Consider the following 26225-nt stretch of genomic DNA (forward strand, 5'->3'; position numbering starts at 1 on the left):
CCCACGTCTTCGCATTACGCGTGCAATGCACTCGCACGCGTAATGCAAAGATGTGGGATCGTTCCCCACCTGTGGCAAGTCGTCTTTTCATCCACTTTCACTGCCATTAATTTATCATTTCTTTAATTCAATTATAAAGTACAGGTAATTCCCCCATGTTTTCCTTGGTGTCTTTGTTTGTTGGCTTCTTATGATGTGAAGATGAAGTGCCACGCCGAACTTCGGACAAATTTCGATGTCGAATACCTACATTAAACCATTATCTGCATAAATCTGGTCTGGCGCCCTCCTCCTTGTGCTCGTACTGTGGCAAGGATAGTTCTTGTCACGTCGTCGTTTTTCATCATTAATATAACATAATTTAGAAGGACAATTTCATGGTGCTTGATTGAATCTAATAATACCCGCCGTGGTTGCTCAGTGGCTATGGTGTTGGGTTGCTGAGCACGAGGTCGCGGGATCGAATCCCGGCCACGGTGGCCGCATTTCGATGGGGGCGAAATGCGAAAACACCCGTGTGCTTAGATTTAGGTGCACGTTAAAGAACCCCAGGTGGTCGAAATTTCCGGAGTCCTCCACTACGGTGTGCCTCATAATCAGAAAGTGGTTTTGGCACGTAAAACCCCATAATTAATTAATTAATCTAATATTCCCGATATTCTTCCACTGGGAGCCTCTGCTAAAGGACGTACACCTGTGAGCAAAAGTATACGGACCAGGAACTGCATGATAAAGCTTTCTCCCGTCTGTGAATGAAACTTGAAATGAAAGACTGCAGTCCAAACTTGGCATTATGAATTTTCCAGTGCACTCGTCAGTTTCCATTTATGCATGTTCGTTATGAAGAAATCTTGTTTTTTCGGCGACTGTATGGTCCATATACTTTTTCTCACAGGTGTATGTACATTATCATAGGGATGTTGGTGCAGCTGTTGTGAGGAAACGATTTCACTGCTGTCTGTAATTTGTATCTGGCTTATTAATTTCATTTTTATATATTCGAAATTTCTCAGTAGTGCTTCTTTTCAGACTCGACTAACTATTTTCTTAACTCGCCCGATTCCTGCCCAATCCCCCATATATATTGAGTATGAGTCACCCATCGAGGCAGACAGGCTTTGGACAGGCTGAGAATGAAACATCGCGCTATACGACAGAGGAGGTCGAGAGAGTTAGGCTGCGTGCTATGAGTTCGGAGGAAGACCGCGAGCGTGGCAGGACGGAAAAGATGGTCCAGGGTGCGGGAGCAGCGGGCCCGCCGACTTAATTGAAGTTCGCATCGTCATGCTACTACCTGGGAACGAAACCACGTAGTTTTTTCCTGTAGCTTGCGGTTGGCGAACATCGCAAGGACGTCCGACCCAGGCGGCACAGCGTACGTCTAGTGCCGTGCCCAAGCTCTGGATGACGAACGCAGAAAGGGCATCTGGCTCTTCTCTGACTCCACCGTGCTCATCGTGACACGATTGTTGGACACCGCTGCCTGATCAATGACACACCGGCGTCGACTGTCTGTGCCTCTGTTGCATGACCCGGTGAACTCGCCACACTCGGCCCGGTCACGTTCGATCGCAATTGGCTCTCTTACGCAATGCGGTCAATAAGTTCAACCCGGATCGGGCTCGATCGCAATCGAAAGTGTGAAAGACTGACTAGAAGTTCTGTCTCTCTTCATGCTGTGTACTTGGTCATCGTGATGCGCAGTTTTCTTGCTTGCTTCCAGGATAAATACAGTGTTTGCTTGATTTAAAACGGTCGCGTTTCTACCAAGACAGTTATGGCAACTTCGTTTTTCTTTTTTTGAAAATTTAACATGAGTTATCCGACCTCGTGACAGACGTCTATCCTTCCTGTCCTTCACCAAGCAAATTCGCAGTGTAGGTGTGCCCAAGTTTCAAAATATTCTTCGGCCCACAAAGCAATATGTAGCAGATTTCAGTGCTGCAGCCCCAGGTAGGCTCTGAAACGCTATGACTAATTAGCAAAAAAAGCTCCTCTTAAAACCCGACCCTACCACGCGTTTCTGATGAGCCACGTTAACTATGTAGCCTCCGCGTTGCGCTGGTCTAAACAGGATGAGGCCAAAATCGACGCCCTCATGCGCAAAAGCATCAAGCGCGTGCTGGGTTTACCACTCACTACTAGCACCGCGCGTCTCATGCAACTAGGCAATGCACAACACCCTATCAGAGGTGATCGAGGCCCAACGAGTGGCCCAAATAATACGACTCTCATCATCGCGAGCGGGGAGACGCATCCTCGAATCCGTTGGATGCGGTCACCAGGAAATCACGGAGCGCAACGTGACCCTATCACCCATGGTCCGAGATACGTTCAAGGTAGATCCCATATGCCTCGTAACGTCCACCCTCAATACAATGTAGGGCGTCGGGTAGCCAGGGCTCGTTCCCTGTTAAAAGCGGCTGCGGCCACTCCGAATCTGGCATGTTTCGTTGACGCCGCCCAGTACGAGCGCTCTGATCACTATGCCGTAGTTTCGGTTGACTCCAATGGCACTCTCGTTAACTCAGCATCCGTGCGGAAGGTTTCTGCAACAGTAGCCGAGCAGGTTGCTATAGCTATAGCACTGAAGGACCCTCTACGTCCCAATATCTTTACAGACTCTGCAGCCCGAGCTTTCGCCTCCGGCTCGATCTCAAAGGAGGCGGCGGCCATCCTCGGCAGCGAGGGGGCTGCTGGTTTTCATAGCATCAAATGGTTCTCGGCCCATATGGGAATCAATGTGCACTCTGAGGTTGTTAACGCCAATGAGTTGGCCCATTACTGTGCGCGAGGTCTTACACACCGCGGCGGTTCAGGTGGACTCACGTACGGGCGGCGACTTAGGACTGTACAGGGATTCGCTTCTCACCTTCCATGAAATCTTGGCACATTATCAACTTAATCGGCGGGCCTTTCCGCTACCACACCCTAAACTTAATAGACCACAATCGTCGGCGTTTCGCATGCTTCAAACGGGGTCATTTCCCTCCAGGGGCCGATTCAGTCACTTCGCGCCTAATGTAGAACCCCACTGTCCAGACTGTGGGGAGGCGTACTGCTCCTTATCCCATGTGCTCTGGCAGTGCCCTGCGTTACGCAGCTCATCGCTAAGCACTCTAACCGACTGGGAGGCAGCCCTTAAGAGTGGCGACCTCTCAGAGCAACCACGGGCTGTCCAGAGGGCCTGCGACAGGGCGGAGGACCACGATCTTCCGACCCCGACGTGGGTGCGGCCCGCGACGGCTACGGGAACTCCCTGAAAAGGGAGGTACCCTAACGCCGGTTCCTCAGGACCATTAATAAAGTTCTTTGTCTGTCTGTCTGTCTCCTCTCAAAACTGTGTCCGTGTAGATAAAGCTATTCTACTCAAACGCCGCGCCAAGTTTTAGTTTTGCTTTTAGCCATGCATTTAGCCAGCAGATATCAAAACTAATGGTGTTCTAATAATACCAAAGCAGTCAAACGCATTTGAACAAGACCGACTGTAACATGCAAGTTCTTTTTGATTGGCTTTTAGGCGAGTAATACGGGGCTCATATTTCGCTACAAAGCCCATGTGACCCATGCGACCCATATGCGCATACGTCTCAAGGTCGAACCAAAATGGCAGCGCCCATGAGGGAGAGCACGCCTGCTGCTATCGCCAACTTTCGTTGGTTCACTCGCGATCGGCTTATCGAAGATGAGGACTCCCGTCTCAGTCGCTCGCATTCTGAGACGCTCTTCCACCTCCCTGTCCACGTCGCCGGCGTTTCTTAGCGACGACAAGCGAGCCAGGGCTCTCGTGTCCACGTCGCGGTGCATCTACCGCAATCTCGCGCTCGAGCAGTGGCTCTACGAAAATGCCGCGTTTTCGCCCGGCTCGCCAGGCGTGCTGCTCATGTGGTGGAACGCGCCGGCGGTGGTGATCGGGCGTCACCAGAACCCGTGGGTCGAGTGCAGCCTCAGCACGGCCGCTCGGCTCGGTGTCACCTTGGCGAGGAGGAACAGCGGCGGCGGCACGGTTTACCACGATGCCGGCAATCTCAACTGCTGCTTCATGGGCCACAAGCGCGGCTACAACCGCAAGGCAAACCTGCAGTTTATCGCCGACACGCTGAAGGCAGTCTGGGGTGTACAGTGCACGATCAACTGCCGGGACGACGTGCTCGTCCAAAACGCCTTCAAGGTGACACGGCTCGAGTGCAAGAAGAGCTGCGATAGTCGGGTTCACCTCTGTTGCTGTAGAAAAAAAAAAGGTTTTCCTACTGCAGTTAGTCGACGATGAGCCGATGGGAGCGGAAAAGTGGAGTTGCTGAGGCCTCAAGCTAGTCTAAACAGTTGTACCGGACGGTAACAGGACAGTGTCCCGGCGAAACTAAAGTGTGTTCTCGGGATCAGGACACCAAACTAAAAAAAAAATACACTACCGTTGTTTGCAAAAGCGAACTCTCATTTTTAGGGATTCAGTATAATAAACGAAGTGCAGGCCAGAAACCTCATTAGCAAAATGAATAAACTTGTTCCATTCAGTAGCCCTTAGGAAGAAAACAATACACTTATTTGTTGCACATTTCTGAGGTTCCCATATGTAATTGTTAATGCGCAACTGGTCATCCGTGCTTAAGCATATAGAGCTTTTGCAAAGAAGTCACATGTGAGTCTGTGTTCAGTTGGAAATCAGTTATCAAGGGAACCATGTTTTTGTCCTACAGATATCTGGCACAGCAGCCAAGATAGGCCACCAAAAGGCATACCATCACTGCACAGTACTTGTCAATGTGAACACCACTGTGATGCATCAAGTCCTAGGAGGACGCTATGTGAGTAATCTTGCCAATTGTTCAGCTTTGCACAGTGTTAAGGAGCACATATTTTTAGGGTCATTATAAGGTCGATTTGTATTTCATTGCCAATCATGTTTGCGAGTCTACATGGCAAATAGTGTAGACAAGAACGACGGAACATATGCGCTGTGCAGTCTTGTCCTGTCATCTGTCGCCATGTTATTCACATGCTATTCAATTTCATATTCGTACAGTTCTGCTCTGTTCGAGTTACTGACCTACCTGGTGTCATTTTGAGCACCCCTAGTGAACTTGTTGGCGTCTTCTTTTTCTCTTCCTATTACAGGTGAACCTTGGCATAATGAACACGGGTATATTAAAGTAAATATAAAATGTTTCTGAACAATATCTTCCAGCAGGTAACGAATTTATGCATATAATGAACATCGGATATAAACAAGATATTTTAGTGTCGGATGAGACTCCATTAAAACTAGGTTCGACTCTACTTGCGATTCCTCAGTCTACCTTTCCCGTGCCTTTTAAATCCCCTCCCCTTTGATGTAGATGAATGTTGTGCACCTTCCGGAGGAAGTTGCCAGTCTGTCTGCATCTCTTATGTCTCAGCTTCAGGTAATATTTGCTAGCTTTGTTAAATGTCATGTTCAGTTAAGAGGCTACAGATGTGTAGCACTTTTTTTGTGCAGATGCTAATGACGTAATGTACATCTGCAGCCTTGTAAACAGTCAAGCTTCGTTTTGACGATGCTGCGTCCACTGCAAATATATTCTTTATATCCGATATTCGTTATAAGTATTCGTCAGATGCGATATCGGCAAGAAACATTTTAGGTTTATTTCGTTATAACCAGTAATACGTTATAACTAAGTTCTTTATATCGAGGTTCTACTGTATATGGTGCAGGCAACTCTCAAGAACATTCTGACATGGCCTCGAAGTTACTGTACACCTATGAAATAGCAATAGAGTGCATTTCAAATATACTGAAGAATATTAGGCAACATCATTCTAAGCGAGGAGCGATTGTAGTACAGCCACAAAAGCTGCAATTGTAGAATGTGTGCTAGGCAATCTACGATTTAGGATCATTGTAATACTTGAGATTTGCTGTGCACTATGAAAGACAGCATAATGTTTTTTCTTTACCTTTTTTCTTCCTTTACTGTTTAGAGTAACATTGAGAGCAAGGCAAGTCCAAGCGTGCGAGCATCTGTCAAGAACATCAAAGAGCTTTGCCCTCGTCTGACTGTGGAATCCCTGTCGGCCTCGCTTGCTACCAGGTTCAACCGCCAGCATCAAGACGAAGCAACAAACAGAGCAGAGAATCATGTTCTCCATTTTGTTGATCCATTAGAAGAACACTTCCCAGGTATCGATGCCATGTGTGAAAAGCTTCAGAGCTGGAAGTGGATATTTGGAACAACACCCAAGTTCACCATCAGTGGAAGTTTCCTGCTTCCTGCTTCACAGGCCAGTTCACTTGATCTTGGGGATGCCTTGGGACTTAATGCGGTGCTGAAAGTAGCGCTGACGAGTTACCACGGCCTATTGGAGGACATACACATAACACCGTGCCTTCACAACCAACGACTGCTGTCTGTGATATCTGACAGGGTTCGTGGTGTGCGGTTTTTACAGAGTGACATTGCTGAAACATTCAAGAAAATTAAGGACAGCAATCCTGACAACAGTTACATAGTAGAATTTCTAGGAAAGTGTTGTACCACTCTAGCTGGAAACGCCCAGAGGTGACTGTTTGGCTGCATACTAGTTTATTTTTTTGTATTGTCATATATGTCAACAGTTTCGCGTCACAGACGTACAGACCCAGTGGGGGTGTCCATAATTGCGCTCATTTTTCCTGGGAGCTCATTAGGGTCACTTGTGCAATGGAGATGGCAGTTCGGTGCACCACTCGAGCTAGAAATGTCCAGAGGCAATTTATTTGCCAGTGTACTAGTCCATTCTTTAAATTGTGCTTAATATATTGTCCAAGGGAAAAAATATATTAAGATAGCTTTATATAATAGATGTGCAGACCAATGAAGTTGCCAATAATTCTGCTACTTTGGCTGGCAAGCTCATGTGGGTCGCTCGTTCAGTGGATACGACCACCCCTTTTGCTTAAACTTGGAGTGCCCAAGCTGGGTTTCATGAACTGCCAAAACGAATCTGACCACATCCCCCCTGGGGTGGATTATCAATTACTAGATCATTTGTGTGCTTCTCTTGTTCTCATTTTAAACTGTTCAATTCATTCATTTCAACAGTTATCGTGAGGCATTGGATAGGCACATCTGTGGGAAAAAGCATGTGTGTGTGTGTGTGGAGTTGGGGGATTCAGAGGCACTCTGGGGAGACAAGTGGGGCACACCATATTATGCGCGAGTTGGCGATATGTGCTCCGGGAAGTGTTGGATGGCTTTGATTACCGCTGATAAAGAACACATGCACAACGCACTACAGGCAGACATGTTTGAATTCTATGATGTCCAAAAGCCCCCAAGGTGTAGCCAGCCTTGTCGCATACATGACTTCATTGGATAGAGGGCACTAACTCTTGCTGTATAGCGATTACAGACTGTTGGCAGTAACAAGCATCCTATACTGTATCTTTGCACAAATCCTGAAGACATGGATGAGTGCATGGGCAGAGAACGACGCTGTCACAGAACTACAAAATGGGTTTCTAGCTGGCAGGCGCCTAGAGGACAATCTTTTTATGCTGACTCAAACAGTGGAAGTAGCCCGCAAGGAGTTGAGAAGCCTCTATGGGTGCTTTCTGGATGTATCAAAGGTATATGACAGTGTCCCCTATGATCACCTATTTTCCATAGTATTACAGACACACGCATGCCTGAAGTATAGATGCTGGCTGTACAAAAACAACACAAGTCATTGCACGCTTTAGTGGAGTCCATTCCCAACTAGTAGTCGTGATGCGGGGACTCAAGCAGGGCTGTCCAATGTCACCGATGCTACATATTTTGTATGTTTCTGGACTGGAGCGAGCACTTTTAGCAGCTGGAGGCGACTTTTCCTTTAGGCACACGTACGACGCAAGCCCCATGACTTGGGAGCTGCCTGGTTTAGTTTACGCTGACGACACAGTCCTCTTAGCAGAGAGCCCAAATGGCATTCAACAGTTGGTTACGCTCTCTGCGACCTGCCTACACCACCTCAACCTTAGCTGTAACGCAAGAAAACCTGCCATGTTGGTGCTCCTCAGGCCCACAGGCCAATGCCAACGTACACCTGCCTGGAGGTGAACCAATACAGTGGGCCACGGAATACCGGTACCCGCGTTGTGGTGTTCAGCGTGATAAATGATGTGCTGGCGAGTCACAAGGAGAACCTACGCAAAACATCACAGAGAGCAGCAAACATTCGATGTTGGAAAAGCCTGTGGGGGTGCTACCGCTTCCTGATTGTTTGAGATGCGTGGCAATCTGTGCATGTCCCTGGCCTCACTTTTGCAAATTCAGCTGTCTAGGGAGTGGTTGGAGCGAGGGCAGCGAGAGGTGGGCCATCTGGCCCTTGGCTGTCATGGGCGCATTGCAATTGAGGCCATTCAGGGTAATCTGGGTTGGTCCACGTACGAGGCATGTGAAGCAAGGAGCAAGCTTTCCTATACAAGGACGTCTGCATCTCATGGGCAACACACGATGGCCCAGGCATGTGTTTAGATACACCTACATAACAGGCCAACAAACCCAGTGGTGCAAGCGGGTTCAATTTCTGCGCGACAAATATGAAGTTCTTGCAAAACCAGTATGCGAGGTTTGGGAGCCCAAGTGGACAGTGGCCATAAAGACACAGGTGTCTGAAGAGGGGACCATGAGGTTGCGAAATGCAATGGTGGCAAAATCTACCTTGCGGATGTACAGCACTCGCAAAACCAACATTAAAATGGAGGAGCTGTGCGATAACGGTGGCAGTATGCTCCTCTTTGAGGCACTGTGCATGCTTGTGTACTGGCGCCATTTTGACCTGTCCGTTGACCCCATATGTCAGACTTGTGGCCTAGAGGAAGAAAACCTGGAACACCTAGTCCTCCGGTATGCTGGTTTGTGCCCACGACACACAGAGTGTGGGAACGGGGTGCAGTGGTGTCTAATGCAGCGTGAGCAATGAGGGACAAGACTGGCACAGTGGTGGCACATGACTTGGCAACAACACGGAGTGACCAACTCTGAGGGGAACAAGTGAAATCCAGCGTTTCAATATCAATGTCTGTGCATCAGGTCGGCCTGTGTGTACAAAAAAGCTGGGGTCAGCCCTCTCTAACCCCTCTCTTTCCTTTTTCTCCTCCTCCCCCTTTTTGCCAGATATATATTTTCTACGGCTAGGGTGCTTTAAAATAACCCACTTGTTACAAGGGGTTCATCATCATCATAGCCCGTTTATAACGCCCCAAGGCACCCGCCGTGGTTCCTTAGTGGCTATGGTGTTAAGCTGCTGAGCACAAAGTCGCGGGTCGAATCCCGGCCACGGCGGCCGCATTTCGATGAGGGCGAAATGCGAAAACACCCGTGTACTTAGATTTAGGTGCACGTTAAAGAACCACAGGTGGTCGAAATTTCCGGAGACCTCCACTACGGCGTGCCTCGTAATCAGAAAATGGTTTTGGCACGTAAAACTCCATAATTTAATTTTTAACACCCCAAGGCCAGAAAGTTAAGGAACACCTGGCCTACACCTACACTGACAGCAGTTACACCACATCTTCGCGACGTCACGTTACTCACAATCTTAACACACTTTGTGTTGATCAACAAATGCACTCAACACATGCACTTTGTCATGAAAATTCAATAAATGTCATTACTTGAACTCCAATGCATTATATCTCTCTACAAAAACATTGACACGTCAGCTGCTTGCGGCAATATAACTTTCTTCTTGGGAGTTGTTTCGTGGCTTCCTGAACTTTGCCTGCACAAATATGCGAGGCACACATATGCCTTCCTTCTTGTTTACCGTCTCACGACACACGTATTCGTTGCTCACTACTTCGTAGCCGGCGTCCAAGAACAGCCTTTCTAGAAACTGCTCTGAAAAGTAGAAGGCCCTTGTACCATCTTGGCGCACGTAGAAATTGGTGTCTATCTTGTGGCCGGGGGCAAATCTCAGCATCGCTTGGTCGAACAAGCCGTAGTCCCTGAACAGAACAAGGCCCCCGGGCTTCAGCGCTTCGTGCACGTTCCTCAGCGCTTCGCTCATTTTATCGGGTTGAATGGCGGATAGGACGAATATCATGGTGACGACGTCGACGCCTTCGCGGGGAACGTTATCGACGAGGCGCTCCTTGGTTATGTCGCACTGGAAAGCCTTGATAGCGCGCTGGTCGTACAACGAGTGCGCTTTCACGAACTGGACAGCGCGCGGAGAAAAATCGCAAGCGTATATGTAATAGCTCGTCCTTTCCTCGATGAGCGGGAATACGAAATTGCCGACACCGCAGCCGATTTCCAGTAGCACCGGCCTCTCGCTATCCGAAACGCTCGGCACGTCTGAACCGCTGGCGGCGAGTTCCTCGAACTCTCGCTTAGTCCAGTGTCTGTCCTTGAAGAAGCGAGTTTCGTTTCGCTTGTAGAAGAGGTCCCAGTTTTTCTGAGCTTCGGCTTCGAGCTTGAGTCTCTTGAACTCTGAAACCAAAACCGTATCCTTCGCGAGCTTGGCGGCTTCCTCTTGTGTGAGCGTCCGCGCGTAGTGGCCTTTCAACTCGCTGTTTGATGTCTCGGTCATGCTTTGCAATGGAAGGATGCTTCACACTTGTTCTGGAGTTAAGAGAAATGTTCGCACGTAACCAAAGAACACAGTCACACGGTGTACTACCAGTACTACGTGATATTGCATGCGGTTGACCATTCAATTGACGTATCTCCCGTGGAGGCTGCCATATTGCTACCATCGATGCTGCTGGAGATGCCAAAGGTAAGACTGATAAATGTTCTGTCATTTTGCAACGACAATATATTCTGTCGAATTATCCAACAAACGGGTGATTTTATTTGCCTATAACGTGAAAGTGCTTTATATTCAGCTTTGCGTGGTTTGCACAACAAGAAGCAATGAAAAGCTTTGCGGGAAAGCATTCATAGCGATTTCGCCCAGCCGTGCGGTGATCATCTGCTGCGCTTTCTGTCAAGCTAATGTATAGGAACGAGAAGTTTCTTCAGCTTCTGAAGCCGTAACCGGTGAGCTAACCGCTTTCACTCACAAATGCTACGTGGTAAACGCGCAAAAGCAAATGCAGCATCGCAACGCAGCATGGGAACAATTATTGTGGTTGCCGTTTGTCGAGTGTTTTGCCATGTTGACTGACACTTATCGCGGCAGCCTAGAGTTGCGAACTCCACCGCATCGTTTTCTCTTGCGGTCGCTTTCGTGTCCAGTGTACAGAAATTCCGATTTGAGTGCGTTTTACGAAGAAAACGTTTGCTCCACTCTATTTAGTGAGCGCCCGCTGCCGCAATTAAACTATGCGTATAGTAGAAGGAATCCGGTATTAGCGGTGTGTCTTTCGCGTCCTTGATACACTTTCGCATGCGCGCCCAATTCCCATATGGCGATAGATTTGGGTATTTTTATATTTCTGGCACTGCCTCAGTATTTTTCTGCTAATATTTGAAGAAGGTGCTGCTGTTGGCTTGCTTATACCAGCACGCAGAAACTGGGAACATTTTTTTAAACTTTATTTCTTGATTGCGTGCAGTGTTTTAAGATTCAGTTAATTGAGTTGCTGAGTCTGCTTAAGCTGCTTATGTGTTCTACATTACGTACGTTTCGGTGATTTAACGCGTGCATCCTCCTTTGATTTGCAGGACTGTCGTCTGTTCAAAAGTAAAGCAAAGGAAGTGGAGCTCATTTCATGAGTATAACCAGTCCTTTCGCTACTTTAATGTCGATGTGAACATTGGCTAGCAAGAACAATGCTTTTTTGGAACATGAGGTACCGGGGTACAGTTCTACAGATCATCTGGCTTTCGTCACTGCTTGTCGTCAGCAGTACTTTGGACAGTGAGTTTGGTGGTCACACATGTTTCTTAATTCTCTGTGTTTTGTCCTTTGAAGTTCCTTTATTTGTTCTCTTTTTTTCGTTCGCGTTATTTGGCACATCATGTCGGTCATTCTGGAAGCTCTCAGTATGTTTAATTGTGCATGCATGTTTGCTAGGCATGTTGATTGCTGGACAACCCAACCGTATCCTGGCTTTTACTAAAGTTTGTAATCAGTACAGTGTTGCACATTTAGTACAGCAATATACGTCACAACTTAAATTTAACATAATGGATATAGCAAAAAGATATGGTTGTGTTTGGAATTGTCTGTCAGTACCGATCTGAATGAGGGTTTGGTTTTAATAACTACGTATTCCCAGATAGTTCTTCGTATAGGCTATTTTAATGCAGGAGTAAAAATTGAATAGGCTATTTATTTTAATTGTCATGGCTGCAATTGTGGTTGATTGGCTTGCTTTTGTTTGTTTCAGTATACATGTGCAAATGTCATGTAACTGGCAATCTGCTCATAAGTGCATGAATCATTTACTGTATCATGTCTAGCTAACAAAACTCTGTAGGTCCATAGTAAGGTATTTCGTGTTAGTTGGTCTGTGGTTTTTTTATTGCCAGCATGCTGAATGTACTCATTCACATTCTTTATTGAATCACATAGCAGTTGCTAGATGTCTTGAAATATGTTAATGAACAACACTCTACTTATCATGATTTTCATTCATACATTACGGGCCATACTTTCTAATGATTCATTTCATTTTCCATTCTTTTCGCCTTTTGTCATTAGCTCAGACAATTACATGCCACTGTTATCCCTGGAATCAGCAGGTGCGATGCATAATAAAAGGAATGGAAAATAGAATGGGGCATTATAAAATGTACAATTCCTGCTTGTGATCCCAGTGAATAAGTTCTTTGGACTCTGTCTGTGGCTTACCAAAATGCAAATAGGTTAACTATGCTCGGTAAACCCTTTTTATGTGTGTTCATACCTGGGTGTTTGCCGATACCTCTCACCTGGGTATTTCAAAGCTTGTAAAGCAAGTATTTCATTTTATTTACCTGTCATTTTCAATTCCCAATCAAAGTGTCGTGAACATGATATGAAAACATTGTGTAAACAAATATTTAAATTATGGCATTTGTACTTGGCAGACAGTGACAGTGTAGGAAATGTTAACATGTTCCCTCTCTTTGTAAGCTGGAGGTTTTACTGTATGTGAACCAGAGAATACAGCCAGTGCTATACTCGGAAATATTTTGCTGTATATTGACCCAAGACAGGGAGGAAAAAGGGGGGGGGGGGGCATGTACCCGTTGTGCCCCCCCCTCCCGGCTTTGCAATTGGGTACAGCGTTAAATGCAAGAAAACTGCGGGCACGCAACGCATGCTCAGAGAACTTTCAATTGAAAAGAAAACATGCTGTTGCTGGTGATACCTTTCATTTCTTTGAGAATATTCTTGTACATTGCAATTAAGTTACTGCCCAGCGGTCCGGAATATCTCTGTCTATGCTTTGCCTGGTGCAAAACGTATAGCTCTCCACAGGAGCGCATTCTGGTTCGTGACTGCACTTTTACTTTCCTCCCACCCACCCCTGTTGTGTATCAACTTACCCGACCCCTAGATGATCTCGAGGGTGAGGACTTGGCAGCGGAAGAGGAAGAAGATGAGGATGAATTCGGCGGTGGCGATGCCGGTGGCGGGTTCTGTCCCGACTCGCTGTTCCCAAAGCTCACGCTGCTGCGGCATGTGACTCCGCGAGGCAATGCCAGTGCGGGCCGGTTCACCAAGGTCGCGCACGCCTCGAGCCTTACGGACTGCACCAAGGCCTGCTGCGAGCAGGGCGCTTTGTGTAACCTCGTTTTTCTGCACGGCAGTTCATGCTTCCTTGTACGGTGCCACTCAGCAGCTCTGTGCCAACCTCAGCATCGGCCAAGCACCAAGTTTGACTCTAGCTTTATGGTGATAGTGCGTCCTCCGCGTAAGTCATTGCAGCAGTCGCACGGACAGAGTTTGCCAAAAGTTACGAAGCCACTGCATGCAATACTGCAGCTGTCATTCAGTGGTCCGAACGCCACCTTGATCAAAAATGAACTTTGGCTGCATGAACACAGGGAAAAATAGTAAAAAGTGTTCATATAGGGTAGCACATTTACGTTGGGTGGAAGGATCATTTGTTTGCTGCCATACACTAGAATTTAACTTCCGAGTTCCTTGATAATACAATATTTCTGTTATAACATTGCTGAAGACCGTTCTCAGCACTGCTAATAGCACTTTTCACTGTCTGTGTAATGTGTTTTCTCTGCTACTGTGTTCTGTTTGTCTGGTTCCTTAAAATCATATTAATGTCTTAAATACTATGTTGGCATTGTATGGTGGCAGGACAGTGGCTTTGAAACTTTTAGCAATGGTCTCATCTAGCCTTGGTTCGTTTGTGGGGCAGGTTGATCGCCTTGCATCCACCTTTACCTTCATTTGCTTGGTTTGTTTGGTGTAATTCTCGAGTTTCCTGTTGCATTACATATGTGCTCACTGTTTGCAGATGAGGACTTGGTTTATATCTTAGGCATGCCGGTGCATTCTGTTCTGTTTATCTCCATGCTGAGTTTTTATTTTGGTTTAACATTCTCTGTATATATTTCTTTATTTTAAACATATTCATGGTTGGTGTCTGGATCTGTTGAGGACAGTTGTTGAGCAATTCAATGTTTTCGGTTGTCTATAGTACGCATCAGAGCGTGAGATACTTGTGTGCAGAAGTGCTGATGTTTGTTGACTTGGCCCTCACCGCCTGTCAGCAGGCATTTACGCCTGGCAGCTTTCTTGCTTTCCACTTGAATTTCTTCAGTTTGTGTCTTCTTCCTTGGTTACACACAGTCCAATTCGTTCAACTTCTTGCATACTTTCCTTATGGAGTGGTGCATTATGTTGTTGGCTTTCTCATTGTAGGCCTCCTTGTTTGGTTCCTTTGTTGTCTGGTAACTTGTGTGATCAGGCACTCACACTTTTTTTGTTGTGTACTGCTTCACGTGAATTGTTATTCTGTTCCCTGTCTTTTTCTTTTTTTTTTCTTTTGAGCTCGGAAGCAGGTGGCCGAAAAATTCTGTATTTCCTTTTGAATACTTGTTTGCTACTTTCTCATGCTTTCTTTTCTTTTTTCCTTTTTTGCTGCCAAATCTTTTGTTTCTGCCTGAGAGAGGTTGGCTTCATCCTTGCCATCTGTTTTTTTTTTTTTTTTTTAACAGTCAGCATGCAATATCTGTGTTTGCACCTCCCTTGCTTTACTTATTTTCATGCAAATGTCTTGTTTTTCAGTAGCTGTAGGTTTTTCGGGCACTTGCAGATGTTGTCGCCTTACTGCCCTCCCTTGATTGATTTCTTATGTGAGAACGCAGAACGGCACAGACTTGCTTTTCTCTTCTTTCAGTGGTTTTTGTCTTACTCTCTGCTTGTCTTAGCTTCGAGATATTGATTATACACCTAAAAGTGTTTAGTAGGTAGCACATTTACAAGATTAGTTTAAACTTGATTTATACATGGTTCTGTGCCACTGCACGTGTCTATACTTATAACATTGTTTTCTTTTTATCTCTCTCTCTCTTGAAGAAAAAGGCTCATCAGATTCTTCACATGAATGGACCACTCATTCAACGCCAAACTCCGATGAAGACACGTAAGCTATATATTCATTTGACTCCTGGTTGTCTTGTCTTGCTGTTTTATCTGCGCACTGGCATATGTACAGTCACATATATATATATATATATATATGACATATATATGACATATGTATAGCATGTCGGGACCACCGTGCCACCTTGGGACCGCTTTGACTTGTGTTGCAGCTGATATTGAATGTGATTGTAAATGTCGCACTTATCTTCTGTAGCGACATGCTCGACTGATATGCTTTTGGTTTTCAACATCCCTCTTTTTTTTCAGATTATCTAAATCGCATGGTTGGAAAAACAGCAAAGGAAACGGGGACTCATCCGAAGGAGCGCTGAATAGCTCAAGTATATTGGTAAAGTTGCTTCCATGTTGTTCTTTGCGAACTTTTTTTTGCTGCAGTGGGTTGAGCCAGCTGCATGACCTACTACGCTGGACATTAGTATTTCATGCAAAAAGTAGTCGGCACTACATAGGACAGGGGCACAGATTAAAAAAAAAGGTAGATGGACAAATTTTGGAGAGAAACTGAATGCTGGTCACAATAGTCCTTGCATGTTGCTGTCAAGTAATATATGGCTATCCATTCGTTTAGACCTTTTTTTACTTTGAACAGTTATAACTGCTTTGTGAAACACAAGATGCAGCTTCTACAGCTACATGCTTGGAATTGAAAGTTCATCCTTGAAGTTGTATGGGTTCTAGAATGCTAATAAATGTCAACAAATGAGGTATAATTGGCATTGGAGATAACATGAGTGGCCTCCTCAACAATGCATAAAGTCAGCCTCTATGGTTTGAAGTCGACATGCCACTAACGGGACAGCTATGTTATTCCATGGGTAGCGCATTGGTTCTCTCTACTGTTTCAAGGTGTGGCTTTGCCTGCAGCTTTCATGCTGTGAGTTAATCGATCCAGCTGCTATGGACAGCTAACTTGATATTTTTGACGAGCGTTGCAGCCTTATTTTATATAGAGTGAGTGTATGTCAGGATGTTTCGTTAACATATTAAGGAAGAACCAGGAAGAGTTTCATGCGTCACTTACACGGGTCTGGCTGGTCTAATTTCTGTATGCATGCTTTGCATGGCGACTGGAAGGTCTCCGCCAATCAAGTGGTGGTGGGGGACACTGGACGCACGTGTGTCTACGGAATACTGCAGCAGTGTCTTAAGAACGAGGAGTGTGTCACGTCTGGTCAGCGGCGGCGCACGGGCACATGCCGCTGTCGGCAGGGCTTCAGCCGGGATCCGGTTTCGGGGTCCTGCACGGAACCCCGGAACACCTCCCTTAGCAACCAGGTACGTGGGTGTCTGCTGGGGAACTGAAGAAAAGACAGTCTTCTGAAGAAGAGCTTCCAGTGTATTGCACTGAAATTTAGTGAGATGGATCGGTTCATTTTCCAGTTGCTCATTTACAGTGAGTTGACTGAGCTTGTAATTTGTGAATCTGTCAGCAGTGGCTTTTTAACTTTCTTTTTTCTCTGTGCACATTTCAATGCAAGGCATACCACTGCGAAATTTGGAAACAGTCTTTGAAGCACACATACACCAGAACTTTTGGATTACAATCCCATTTCCCGTATGTGGCTAAGTGATCAGTCAATAGCTGCCAGTTTTCACCCAGTGTTAGTGACTTGTTCAATTGTTGTGTTTCATTTGCTACTTTTCCTTTTCCTTTTACTTAGTGTTCTCATTTTTTTGTTATGTTCTTTGAGCTATGTGCTATAGTTACAAAAACTTTCTGTGATAGGTTTGAATTTTCTCAGACTATGCACTGGAATTCATATTTGGCATATTTAGCTGTTGCAATCATCTGTTTTACAAGCTTCTGTCAGAAGAGTGCAGTCTGATTGTAGTGTATTCGGTTACATCTGTTACATTGACATTTCTCATTTTCTCACAAGAAAGTTGTTTTCCATCAAATGTCTTGTCTATCATGCTACTGCAATCACCCAGATCTACTCCCCTGAGCAACAGTATTGGACAAAAGATTCCGTGATAAATCTAATTTTCTTCTTTGCCTACAAATGTAAATTGAAATTGAGGACTGCTCCTCTGATCTTGGAATTGCGGACGTTACAGTCCACTTGCCATTTCCCGTTTTTGCCTCTGAATTAGGAATAAATTCAGCATTTTCGGCAAGCCGGGCAGTTCATATACTTTTTCTCACTGGTTTTTCACCATTTGCAGGCTGTTCCCACTGCATCCCCATTATCATCGTCCACAACAAAAGCAGCAGCTGCCGTCTCGCCAACCACGACGACGCCCTATCCTCTCATTGTGTCAGCCGGGGAGAACAAGGAACTTCACCTTCCTGAGAATGAGGTGGTTCTCTCGGCATATGCTCTCCAAGGAGGTGGAGATGGTGAGTCCAGTTGCGAATGTCTCTAAAGGCCTCTGCAGAAATCACCTTGAAGTTTTGCTTTCTCTAGTTATCAAACCTGCTGTGTGCTTAACAAAGTCGGTTTGATAAATTCTCTAGTACAATGAAGCCTTTCATAGTGAGTAACTTCAGGGGGAGCTGAGTGTTTACTATGTTGGAGCGTGGTTCTACTTGGAAGTTCTTCAGAGCCTCACTAACTACTGAGGTTGCCTCTTTGCTGGAAGAAAACATCATAGCGAATAAATAAACAGTAGCTAATGTGTAACCTATGTAAATTAAGTTGTGTAGTTAAGGGGGCCCTGAACCACTTTTTATCGAAGTTGAGAAAGACATTTGACATGAAGATAGGCTATTTCAGAACCACTTTGCCGCAAGACGTACTCCAATGTGTTCAGCACAAGCGGAGTTATCGGCAATCAAACACGGCCTCAGCTGTGCTCCCCTTCCTCCTCCAATGCCTTGCATTGCAAAGGCTATGGCGGAGACGTCACCGTGGTGCGCAGTTCCAATTTCCGATTTGGTGCCTATGTCGCGCTAAACGTAAGCCAAACGCGGCTGTCCTCAGAGAGCCGCAGTGCCCTTAGCCACTGGACTCGTGGCGGCACCTCGCGGCGACTGCGGTGCAGCCGAGCGCAGCGACCAATAGCAGCCGCTTATTGGAGTGTGCTTTATGACAAAATAGAGCACACAGAAAAGAGCGAGGATCATGGGGTTTTTGAAATGAGAGCGTTTGAGAGAAAAGTGACGTCGCGCTCCGCTTGCAAGCTCCACAGACCGCGTACGACAGCAGAACTTGGCTGAGATGTTCACAGCAGCATATGCTACCCGCAGACTATGTTATTTCACCAAGCCCGAGGGGGGGGTTCAGGACCCCTTTGAAGTTCACACCAGTGCTCAGACACCGGTGCTTTGACAAGCTATAAGGGCAGTTGCTTCCAAGAGCTCTGTGTTGTTGCCATGGTTCAGTTGTCATGCCATTGACATAACAACTGGGAAGGTTAATAACAAGGGTAGTTAAAGAGCATTTATTCCTTGCCCATATTAAACCTTTCCTCACTTAGGCCAACATTTCAGGTGTATTTTTGAGGCACATTTTCAAATAAAAGTTTTGTTTTTCGCATTAGTCATGTCATTCGTAGACAGGATGACGATACAGCAATGAAGTTCTTTCTGCAGAATAGCAAAGTACTCTGTCGGATGAGTTGATGCATAGTTTATCCAATGTACTGTAGAAACCAGAGAGGTGGAGGAAGTTTCATGAAAGGGAAAATTATCATCTACTTGACTATAGCACGAAGCTACGAAGCTACAAATTCAATATGGTTTCCTCAGAAACCCGTATTGAATTTGTAGCTTTGTTGCTTTGTGCTACAGCCGGGTGGATGGTAGTTTTCCTTTTCAGGATGGCGGTACAGGACTCAGGCTGGTACCTGTCTTCCTCTGTTGTTAAGTGTAAAATTCAGACACCATTGATAATATGTTATTGGTGCCAGGTTTATTCATGTTTTGTGGCAGAAGAGAGGCTCGGTACGCTACAAAACTGACGTAATAAATGAAGCAGGTCACTGACCTCAGCCAAACAAAAAGATGTTTCGAGATCTGTGTGCAGGTCTGTTTTTCACAATGTAAATGGACTTACAGTTCTTGAAAAGTCAATTTGTTTTGGCTCTGGTCTGTGATCGGCTCTTTTTATGAGGATTTCACTTGGTCGAACGGTATTCCATCGAAATCTCGACAGCAAAATTAATGCTGCCACTGCACTTACCAAGTTGAGATACAAAAGAGAAAAAGTTATGAGATATTTATGTATTTCATCTCTTTCTTCTTAGTACAGGGATTATCACTGCTTGTTGCTGAGCTAGTTGCTGTGTGTTTTCTTGTAGTGTACAAAACGCAACAGACTATATGAAGAGAAAAACAATCGGACAGGAAAGCGAGCATTTCTTCATTCCTGTGCCATTAGAATGTACAATACTATTTGCGACATGTGTGCCATCTGTTCAGATATGCCTTCTTTACTAGTGAATTGCAACAACGTTCAAGAAATTTCAAATTACTGTAGCTGCATCTTGTGCAGTGCAAAGACTTTCCAAGTGATAATCCTGTGAAAATGAACACCAGCAAAATGAATGAATGACGCGTGGCAGTGGGATGACAGTGTTGACTCTCCCTTGCAGTGAACCAGTTTCGGTATCAGTGGACACTGGTTTCACACCCCGATGGCGAGGAGACTGGGGTCATGCAGGACCAGAACACCCAGGCATTGAAGCTGTCACACCTGCGGGAGGGACTTTACACATTCCGTGTTGCAGTGACGGGAAACAACTCCTACGGTGAAGCCACAACCAATGTGACAGTTCTGCCACGTGAGTTGCAGAGCTTTTTTTTTTTTTTTTTTTTTTTGTGTTTTACCAGGCAATTTCCAGCGATAGCTGTTGTGAGCTCACTTCCCTGCTTGTTTTCATTTTCACCACCGTCAGTCACTGGAATCCAAAAATCCGTTGCGAGAAATTTTCTTTTTTTAATTCTCGTTGTGTTCTGAGGATTTGAACTTATGACCAACAGATTGGCAGTCCAGGATTCTACCTGTCTGCCATTCTGCCGATGCTACAGCAGTGGGGAATCCTGGTTCGAGAGTGCGATCAAGCCAGCAGCTTGCCATGATTGGCTGACGCTTGTGCAACATCTGTGTACTGGATAGAGCTTGCATCCGTGCCTTTGTGTTCTAGCAGTTCGCCTTTTCAGTGTGCAGAGGCAGTCCTAAATTAAGTTTTCTTCTTCATGTAGTGACAATCATTGAGCATCTCTGCTTCATTTTCATTAGTCTTCTTCTAACGCTTGGCTTCTTCTCAAGTTTGCTAGATAGCATGGGCATCGTCTTTTCTTTTTCTTCGAGGCTGAATATGAAATGTGAATTTGACAAAAGCTGAATGAATCCAGCAATAAGAAGCAAAAGGGTTGTTTTGGTTGAGATGAGCGGCTAAGTCCCGATAGGTAAGAGGAGGAAGAAACGCCGAGTCTTTCGACTTCACTACCCGTGGATGCAACTCTCATAAACAAATACGACTCACACTTATTTTATTTCTTGAAAGGAGTTTGCTGACTTATGCCTGCGAGTGTTTGCTACAACCAACATCGCACAAAACAGTCTAGGCTTACTGCGCATTAGATTTCACAAACTATCGCATCACTGCACTCCGCGTTACATGCAAAACTAATTCTTTGAATGCAGTGCGCTCATGTTTTGGCAGAAAGCAAACTTTTTCAGTGCAACTCTTTCACTTCACTAGTCTGTAAAGGTAAGATCTTAAAGTTTTGTGTGCATCATACACTGCTGTGTTGGCTTATTGGCACTATCCTAGTGTAATCACTAAGGGTTGCCTTATCATCTCATTGAGCTAATTTGCAAAAATGTTTATGTTAGCAGGCTATTTCTACGTATCTGACACACTACTAGCGGTCAATGTCAAGATCTCTTGTTTTGAAACATGCTCTTGTTCTCAATTTCAACTTTGGCTTTTTTTTTTTCAAGTGCAGTCTCTGTGAGTGTTGGCTTCGCATGAATTCCAGCAAATTTTTTTGTGCAGCAAAACGCATCAACAAACCTCCTGTGGCCATCATTCAGCCGGACAATGTTACTGTCAAGCTTCCCAGCAAGGACACTGTCTTGGATGGCTCATGTAAGTACTTAGACAGCGTTAGCAGTTTCCAAACTATGCATTGTTTAACTGATGGAGGATAGTACGTGTTGAACAGAACAGGCTGTACACGGGTTTTCACATTGTGTGGCATAGTTTCACTAGTGATAGCTGTATCACGATCTCCATTGGCTGTCATTGTTGCTACCTCCTAGTGCTTCTTTGTTGTCTAGTCCTGAACGATAAACAAGACATGCCACTTGTCAACTTCTTTAAATTTCTGGCTCCTTGCTTTATCAACAACATTTATGAAGTTGTTCCTCTATGCCCCCAGGGTAGTTTCCCTGAAACTGTGGTCTTTCAGACTCCCAACAGTTCTTGGAGAGGTTAGCAGCATCTGCGGGGCTGCTTCAATTTTGTGATGCCCATTGGTGAACATTGCCTATTGAAAAGTTGAGTGAGAAGACTGGAGAGTCACGTGTGATGACCTCTCTGCTTAACTTATATCTGTATAGCCAGAATTCTTCAGCCCCAAAGCAGCAAGCCTGCGGACAGTACCACATGGGGGGAATAACTAGCAATTAGTGTCAAGCATAACTGGATCTACCGTCAGGCTTTTCGAGAAGGACATGAAGCTGTAGTCTGTGTAATAATTATAAATCTGCGTGATAATGTCTGCTTTGCTTAGTCATTGTGGCATTGCCGACAATCGTCTCATTGACAAAGCTGCCTAATCTGCCCATGAAAACGCGCAGTTCATACTTATTCCATTATCACATGTAGACATAACCAAGGAGCTTTATCTAATTGTAAAAATTAAATTATTGGCTTTTACGTGCCAAAACCACTTTCTGATTATGAGGCATGCCGTAGTGGGGGACTCTGGAAATTTTGACCACCTGGGGTTCTTTAATGTGCACCTAAATCTAAGTACACGGGCGTTTTCACATTTTTCCCCCATCGAAATGCGGCCGCCGTGACTGGGATTTGATCTCGCGACCTCATGCTCAGCAGCCCAACACCATAGCCACTGAGCAACCACGGCGGGTGTTACCTAATTGTACATCACATCTACTTTCTTGAACACTTGGTAGAATTTCACTCATTGCTTGTGCAATGTTGATTACTCACTTTGGCTTCAATTACCAGCAGCTGTCTTGTGCAATGCAACAGTGCTGTGTTGCACATGGCAGAGAATAGGTAGCCTTTATTAATTCATATTCCTTCCCCATATGAATGACAGGTTGCTCCATGTGTGAGCATTGCAGGTGTACACAGGTCATAGAACCCATGTTGTCACTACCTCTGCTTCAACATCCAATGTCAGTCTCTTCATTCAGAGTGAAATAAGCTTACTAGGTGCCCAGCTCTGCAAATATCCTGGGTACACCGTCTCACTAATAATCATACATAAATATTCAGCATATGCAAACTTCTTCTTCCCCCAAAACTATTCAAGAATGAAATGAATTACTGGAAGAAAGTGGCTGACAAGGAAAATGTAGATGTGTTAATTAAGATGTTCAACTGTTTAGTTGTGTAATTTTGTTTTTTTCGCTGCTTGTGTCCCCACTGTTTCTCAGTATTGTATACATTTTCTGCATGTTTACACCTGCTTGGACTCAAGTGACTGTGCGGTATTCATAGACAGAATAAAACTACCGCAGTGCTGTGCCTGCATTAATGGCATTTTGAAAATTGACAGACTTGGGAAATTGCTTATACAGATGCTGCATCTTTTACTGTGAGAGTAAGTTAGGTTTCCCTTGCCCTTCTCTTATTTCTGTCTCCAGTGGTTCTTCCCAGTGCAAGGTAGCCAACAGGATTGCCCGTCTTGTTAACCTATCTTTCGTCGCTTTCTCTCTCTCTCACCACATTTGCCTACATCACTGAGGGCAAAAATGCATAAAGGGAGAAAGCAGAGCTGACATAACAAACATGGAACTTTGTCTTTAACCCTTTGAAGGTAAACTTTTTTTTTTTTTTTGCCAAATATGCCCCCCCCCCCCCTCTAGGATCAATTTTTTTTTTATTGCAGATATAAAATCTTCAGCGTGATTTATATCAAAAAGAATGAGCCTGAAAAATAAAGAAGTTTTAGTAACCATGAATTGACAAAAAGTTTTTTCGTAACTAAATATGCATTGTTTTTTCATGAATACAGATAGGCTTGTATAAATACTTATAATGAAAACAAAAAAGTAGATACAATGGAATAGATATATTCGAATTCGACACTTAGGCAGTCGTCTGCATCAAAGGAATTGGCGCTCAACTCGCTTGCAGAAGAGCAACCGGCACGTTTGTCAACAGTGTAATCAAACTGTGTATATGAGTGCACGCAAGAAAACTATGGTTGTGCGCCCGTCACAAAGACTAAAAGAGACAGAAACTTGCAGTAATCCTTCATCCCATTGCCAACGAGGGGCAATCATATTTTGTGAATCTCAAGAAAAGTAACGCAGGTAGGGCAGCATCGTCCATATACGGTGTCACTTTTGTATATACCAGCGCACGCCTCTGAATGGATGTAATCACACCTCTGCGATCAATAAACAAGCAAGCATCTAGTACTGACCTTTTGAAAGATATAAAACCCAGATATCAGTTTTTTCCAGTGCGACCAACAAACAGCCCAGAGAGGCTCAAGCAAAAATAATGGCCACGTGCCCACGCACGTGTGGATGCACGAGCGGTTGGGGACGTGCCAGTTTAAGAAAACCAAGAGGCTACTGACTGGGGAAAAAAAAAAAGAAGTCTTTGTATCCACTATTCACACAGGGTGGCAGCACCTGCTGGGCAACAGAGAGTTGAAAGATTGGCACATTTTCGAAACATACAGATGGCCTCGTAAACATACAGCACCGACCGCTTGGGACTTGTTCGTGGCACTGCATATTTACATCTTCGACCTTCAAAGGGCTAATTCAAAATGACATCAGCAACCTCAGTCCATTGTGTGGTTCTCACCGCTAACAGCTGTCCGTGGCTGGCTAATCTAGCATGTATTAATTGAGCAATGCATAGTGCACACCTAAAGTACAATCCTGGAAGCTACAACTATGACAGACGTTGCTGGCATATTCTTCCTTGCGTGGCATAACCATAAAAATAGTAATAATAAAAAAAACATAGTCAAGGGGCTTCCCAAACAACTTGTGAGAACAGTGCCAAGTTCTCTATATGTCTCTATGACGGCTGAAAGTATGAGTAACTGTACTAAGCGCTGCCATTCTAAGCCAAGCTAGAAGACTACTAACTACAATATTAATTGCTATGAATAAAACCCAATCCTTGCATGGCCAACAAATGGAGCCTGTAGTTTAAAAGTGTACTTGGGACATGTGGGACAACCACCTCATTTTCTGTCTTGTTTCAGTGTTGCGTACGAAGACCACTTAGGGTTTCATTTTAATTTTTCACAGCTTTTACGCTAGCTTTCTAAGCACTTTGATGACTATGGCAAAAATATGTTGGTGGATTTGTGCTTGGCAATCTCTTCGATGCTTAGAATGGGAGTGTGTTTACATGATGCCTACCGACTGGTATTGAAAAACTGGTGTCATGACATCATGATAACTGAACAAATCTCATTTGTCAGGCTTATGTGTCTTTTTGTTTCTTGGGTTCTGCTCGTTCTACAAGGATTTTAATGTTCTTGTGCAGTCAGCACAGACGACGACAAAATAGTGCAATACCACTGGGAACCCGTGACTATTCCGATTGGCTACAGTCCCAAGCTGAACGACACTCCAACAGTCCAGCTGAAAGACCTCATTCCCGGATTCTACCAGTTTATGTATGCACCTTTTTTTCCTACCTAGAAGCTAATGAAGCAATGAGAGTGCAATCTACGCTTTACTTCATCAAAAAAAAAGAAAATAAGAAGAAGAAAAGAAAAAAAAAAGATGTAGACTTAGAGTTAGTTCAGCAGGTCTTGTGTAGGAATGAATGTGAAGATAGAACATTATGTGAACCAGGAGGAGCTTACATTGTTCTATTAGATAATAACATTAAAGTGAAAAGGATAGGACTAAACAATTGCTTTAACATGGGTGCTTCATGTTACTGTAAAAGTCCTTCTTTGTTCTTTACTTTTGAAGGCAACTGCATGTTGTAAGTATTGTACATTCTGATAACTTTTATGTGAAAGCTTGAATTGCTTCAACTAGAGGTTCTTATTTTTTTTTCTTTGTCAATAGGCTCAAGGTGACAGACTCTGATGGTGTCACAAACACTACCAGTGCAAATGTGACTGTGCTAAAGGGTATGTCATATTTCTGAGCAGGCATGAATACCATGTGTTGTCCTACTTGTTTGTTCTTGTAGTGAAACCCTGAGGGTTCTAGTGATCAATGACATGTTCTGATGTGAAAGAAGCAGAAAACAAAAGGCTCATTAACTGGGGGATCAATAACACTGACAGCAGTCAGTATGATGATGAAAACAGTACAAGTGAATTAGTGTATGTGTGTCAAATAATATTTTCCATAAAGAAGTTTTCAAATGGTAGCACTGTAAACCAGTTAGGGAACTTTCTTGAACTGTTGGTTTTTCTCTTAGGCCTCTGTGGGGTGATATTGAAAAGTGATGGTGTGAAGTTTAGAAATGCTAAAGTAAATATAAGTGTTATGTCAAATATTATAATCATAAAGGTAAGTATTAGTAAATTGCTCTTCTACAATACCAGACCAGCTTATTAACTCTTGTTG

At 44.6% G+C, this 26225-nt stretch overlaps 3 protein-coding genes across 4 annotated transcripts in view; 2 read left to right on the forward strand and 1 right to left on the reverse strand.

Annotated features, from left to right (window-relative positions):
• The first annotated feature begins 438 nt into the window (after nucleotides 1-438).
• Lipt1 (Lipoyltransferase 1) lies at nucleotides 439-7251 on the forward strand. Its single transcript, XM_050180664.3, has 3 exons — nucleotides 439-4171; nucleotides 4698-4805; nucleotides 5962-7251. Exons 1-3 carry the CDS (start codon nucleotides 3686-3688, stop codon nucleotides 6541-6543), a joined length of 1176 nt encoding a protein of 391 aa, XP_050036621.1. The 5' UTR covers nucleotides 439-3685; the 3' UTR covers nucleotides 6544-7251.
• A 1-nt stretch (nucleotide 7252) lies between these two features.
• LOC126533490 (tRNA N(3)-cytidine methyltransferase METTL6) lies at nucleotides 7253-10736 on the reverse strand. The gene has a single exon (XM_050180661.3). The coding sequence runs from the start codon at nucleotides 10537-10539 to the stop codon at nucleotides 9664-9666; it is 876 nt and encodes a 291-aa protein (XP_050036618.1). The 5' UTR covers nucleotides 10540-10736; the 3' UTR covers nucleotides 7253-9663.
• Nucleotides 10737-10892: 156 nt separating this feature from the next.
• The window catches only part of LOC126533489 (dyslexia-associated protein KIAA0319-like protein), a 42380-nt gene continuing 27047 nt past the window's right edge, over nucleotides 10893-26225 (forward strand). The window contains exons 1-11 of one of the 2 annotated variants that reach the window (XM_050180658.2): nucleotides 10893-10991; nucleotides 11619-11814; nucleotides 13442-13798; nucleotides 15427-15493; nucleotides 15763-15844; nucleotides 16591-16791; nucleotides 17683-17857; nucleotides 20053-20241; nucleotides 21463-21555; nucleotides 25180-25312; nucleotides 25716-25780. In XM_050180658.2, coding sequence (XP_050036615.1) covers nucleotides 11727-11814; nucleotides 13442-13798; nucleotides 15427-15493; nucleotides 15763-15844; nucleotides 16591-16791; nucleotides 17683-17857; nucleotides 20053-20241; nucleotides 21463-21555; nucleotides 25180-25312; nucleotides 25716-25780 — 1450 coding nt within the window. In that variant the 5' untranslated portion in view covers nucleotides 10893-10991; nucleotides 11619-11726. The remainder of the gene's footprint in view (nucleotides 10992-11618; nucleotides 11815-13441; nucleotides 13799-15426; nucleotides 15494-15762; nucleotides 15845-16590; nucleotides 16792-17682; nucleotides 17858-20052; nucleotides 20242-21462; nucleotides 21556-25179; nucleotides 25313-25715; nucleotides 25781-26225) is intronic. The other variant, XM_050180660.2, reaches the window with a different exon arrangement.

This window comes from Dermacentor andersoni, chromosome 7 (genome assembly GCF_023375885.2).
Source record: "Dermacentor andersoni chromosome 7, qqDerAnde1_hic_scaffold, whole genome shotgun sequence".
Taxonomy (NCBI): domain Eukaryota; kingdom Metazoa; phylum Arthropoda; class Arachnida; order Ixodida; family Ixodidae; genus Dermacentor; species Dermacentor andersoni.

Bases quoted from the DNA above. Each gene is read 5' to 3' on its own strand.
- LOC126533490 (XM_050180661.3), bottom strand. From the start codon at position 10,539: ATGACCGAGACATCAAACAGCGAGTTGAAAGGCCACTACGCGCGGACG.
- Lipt1 (XM_050180664.3), top strand. From the start codon at position 3,686: ATGAGGACTCCCGTCTCAGTCGCTCGCATTCTGAGACGCTCTTCCACC. The intron at 4,172-4,697 runs GTGACACGGCTC...TTTGTCCTACAG, and splicing joins TCGTCCAAAACGCCTTCAAG to ATATCTGGCACAGCAGCCAA. The intron at 4,806-5,961 runs GTGAGTAATCTT...TTTACTGTTTAG, and splicing joins AAGTCCTAGGAGGACGCTAT to AGTAACATTGAGAGCAAGGC.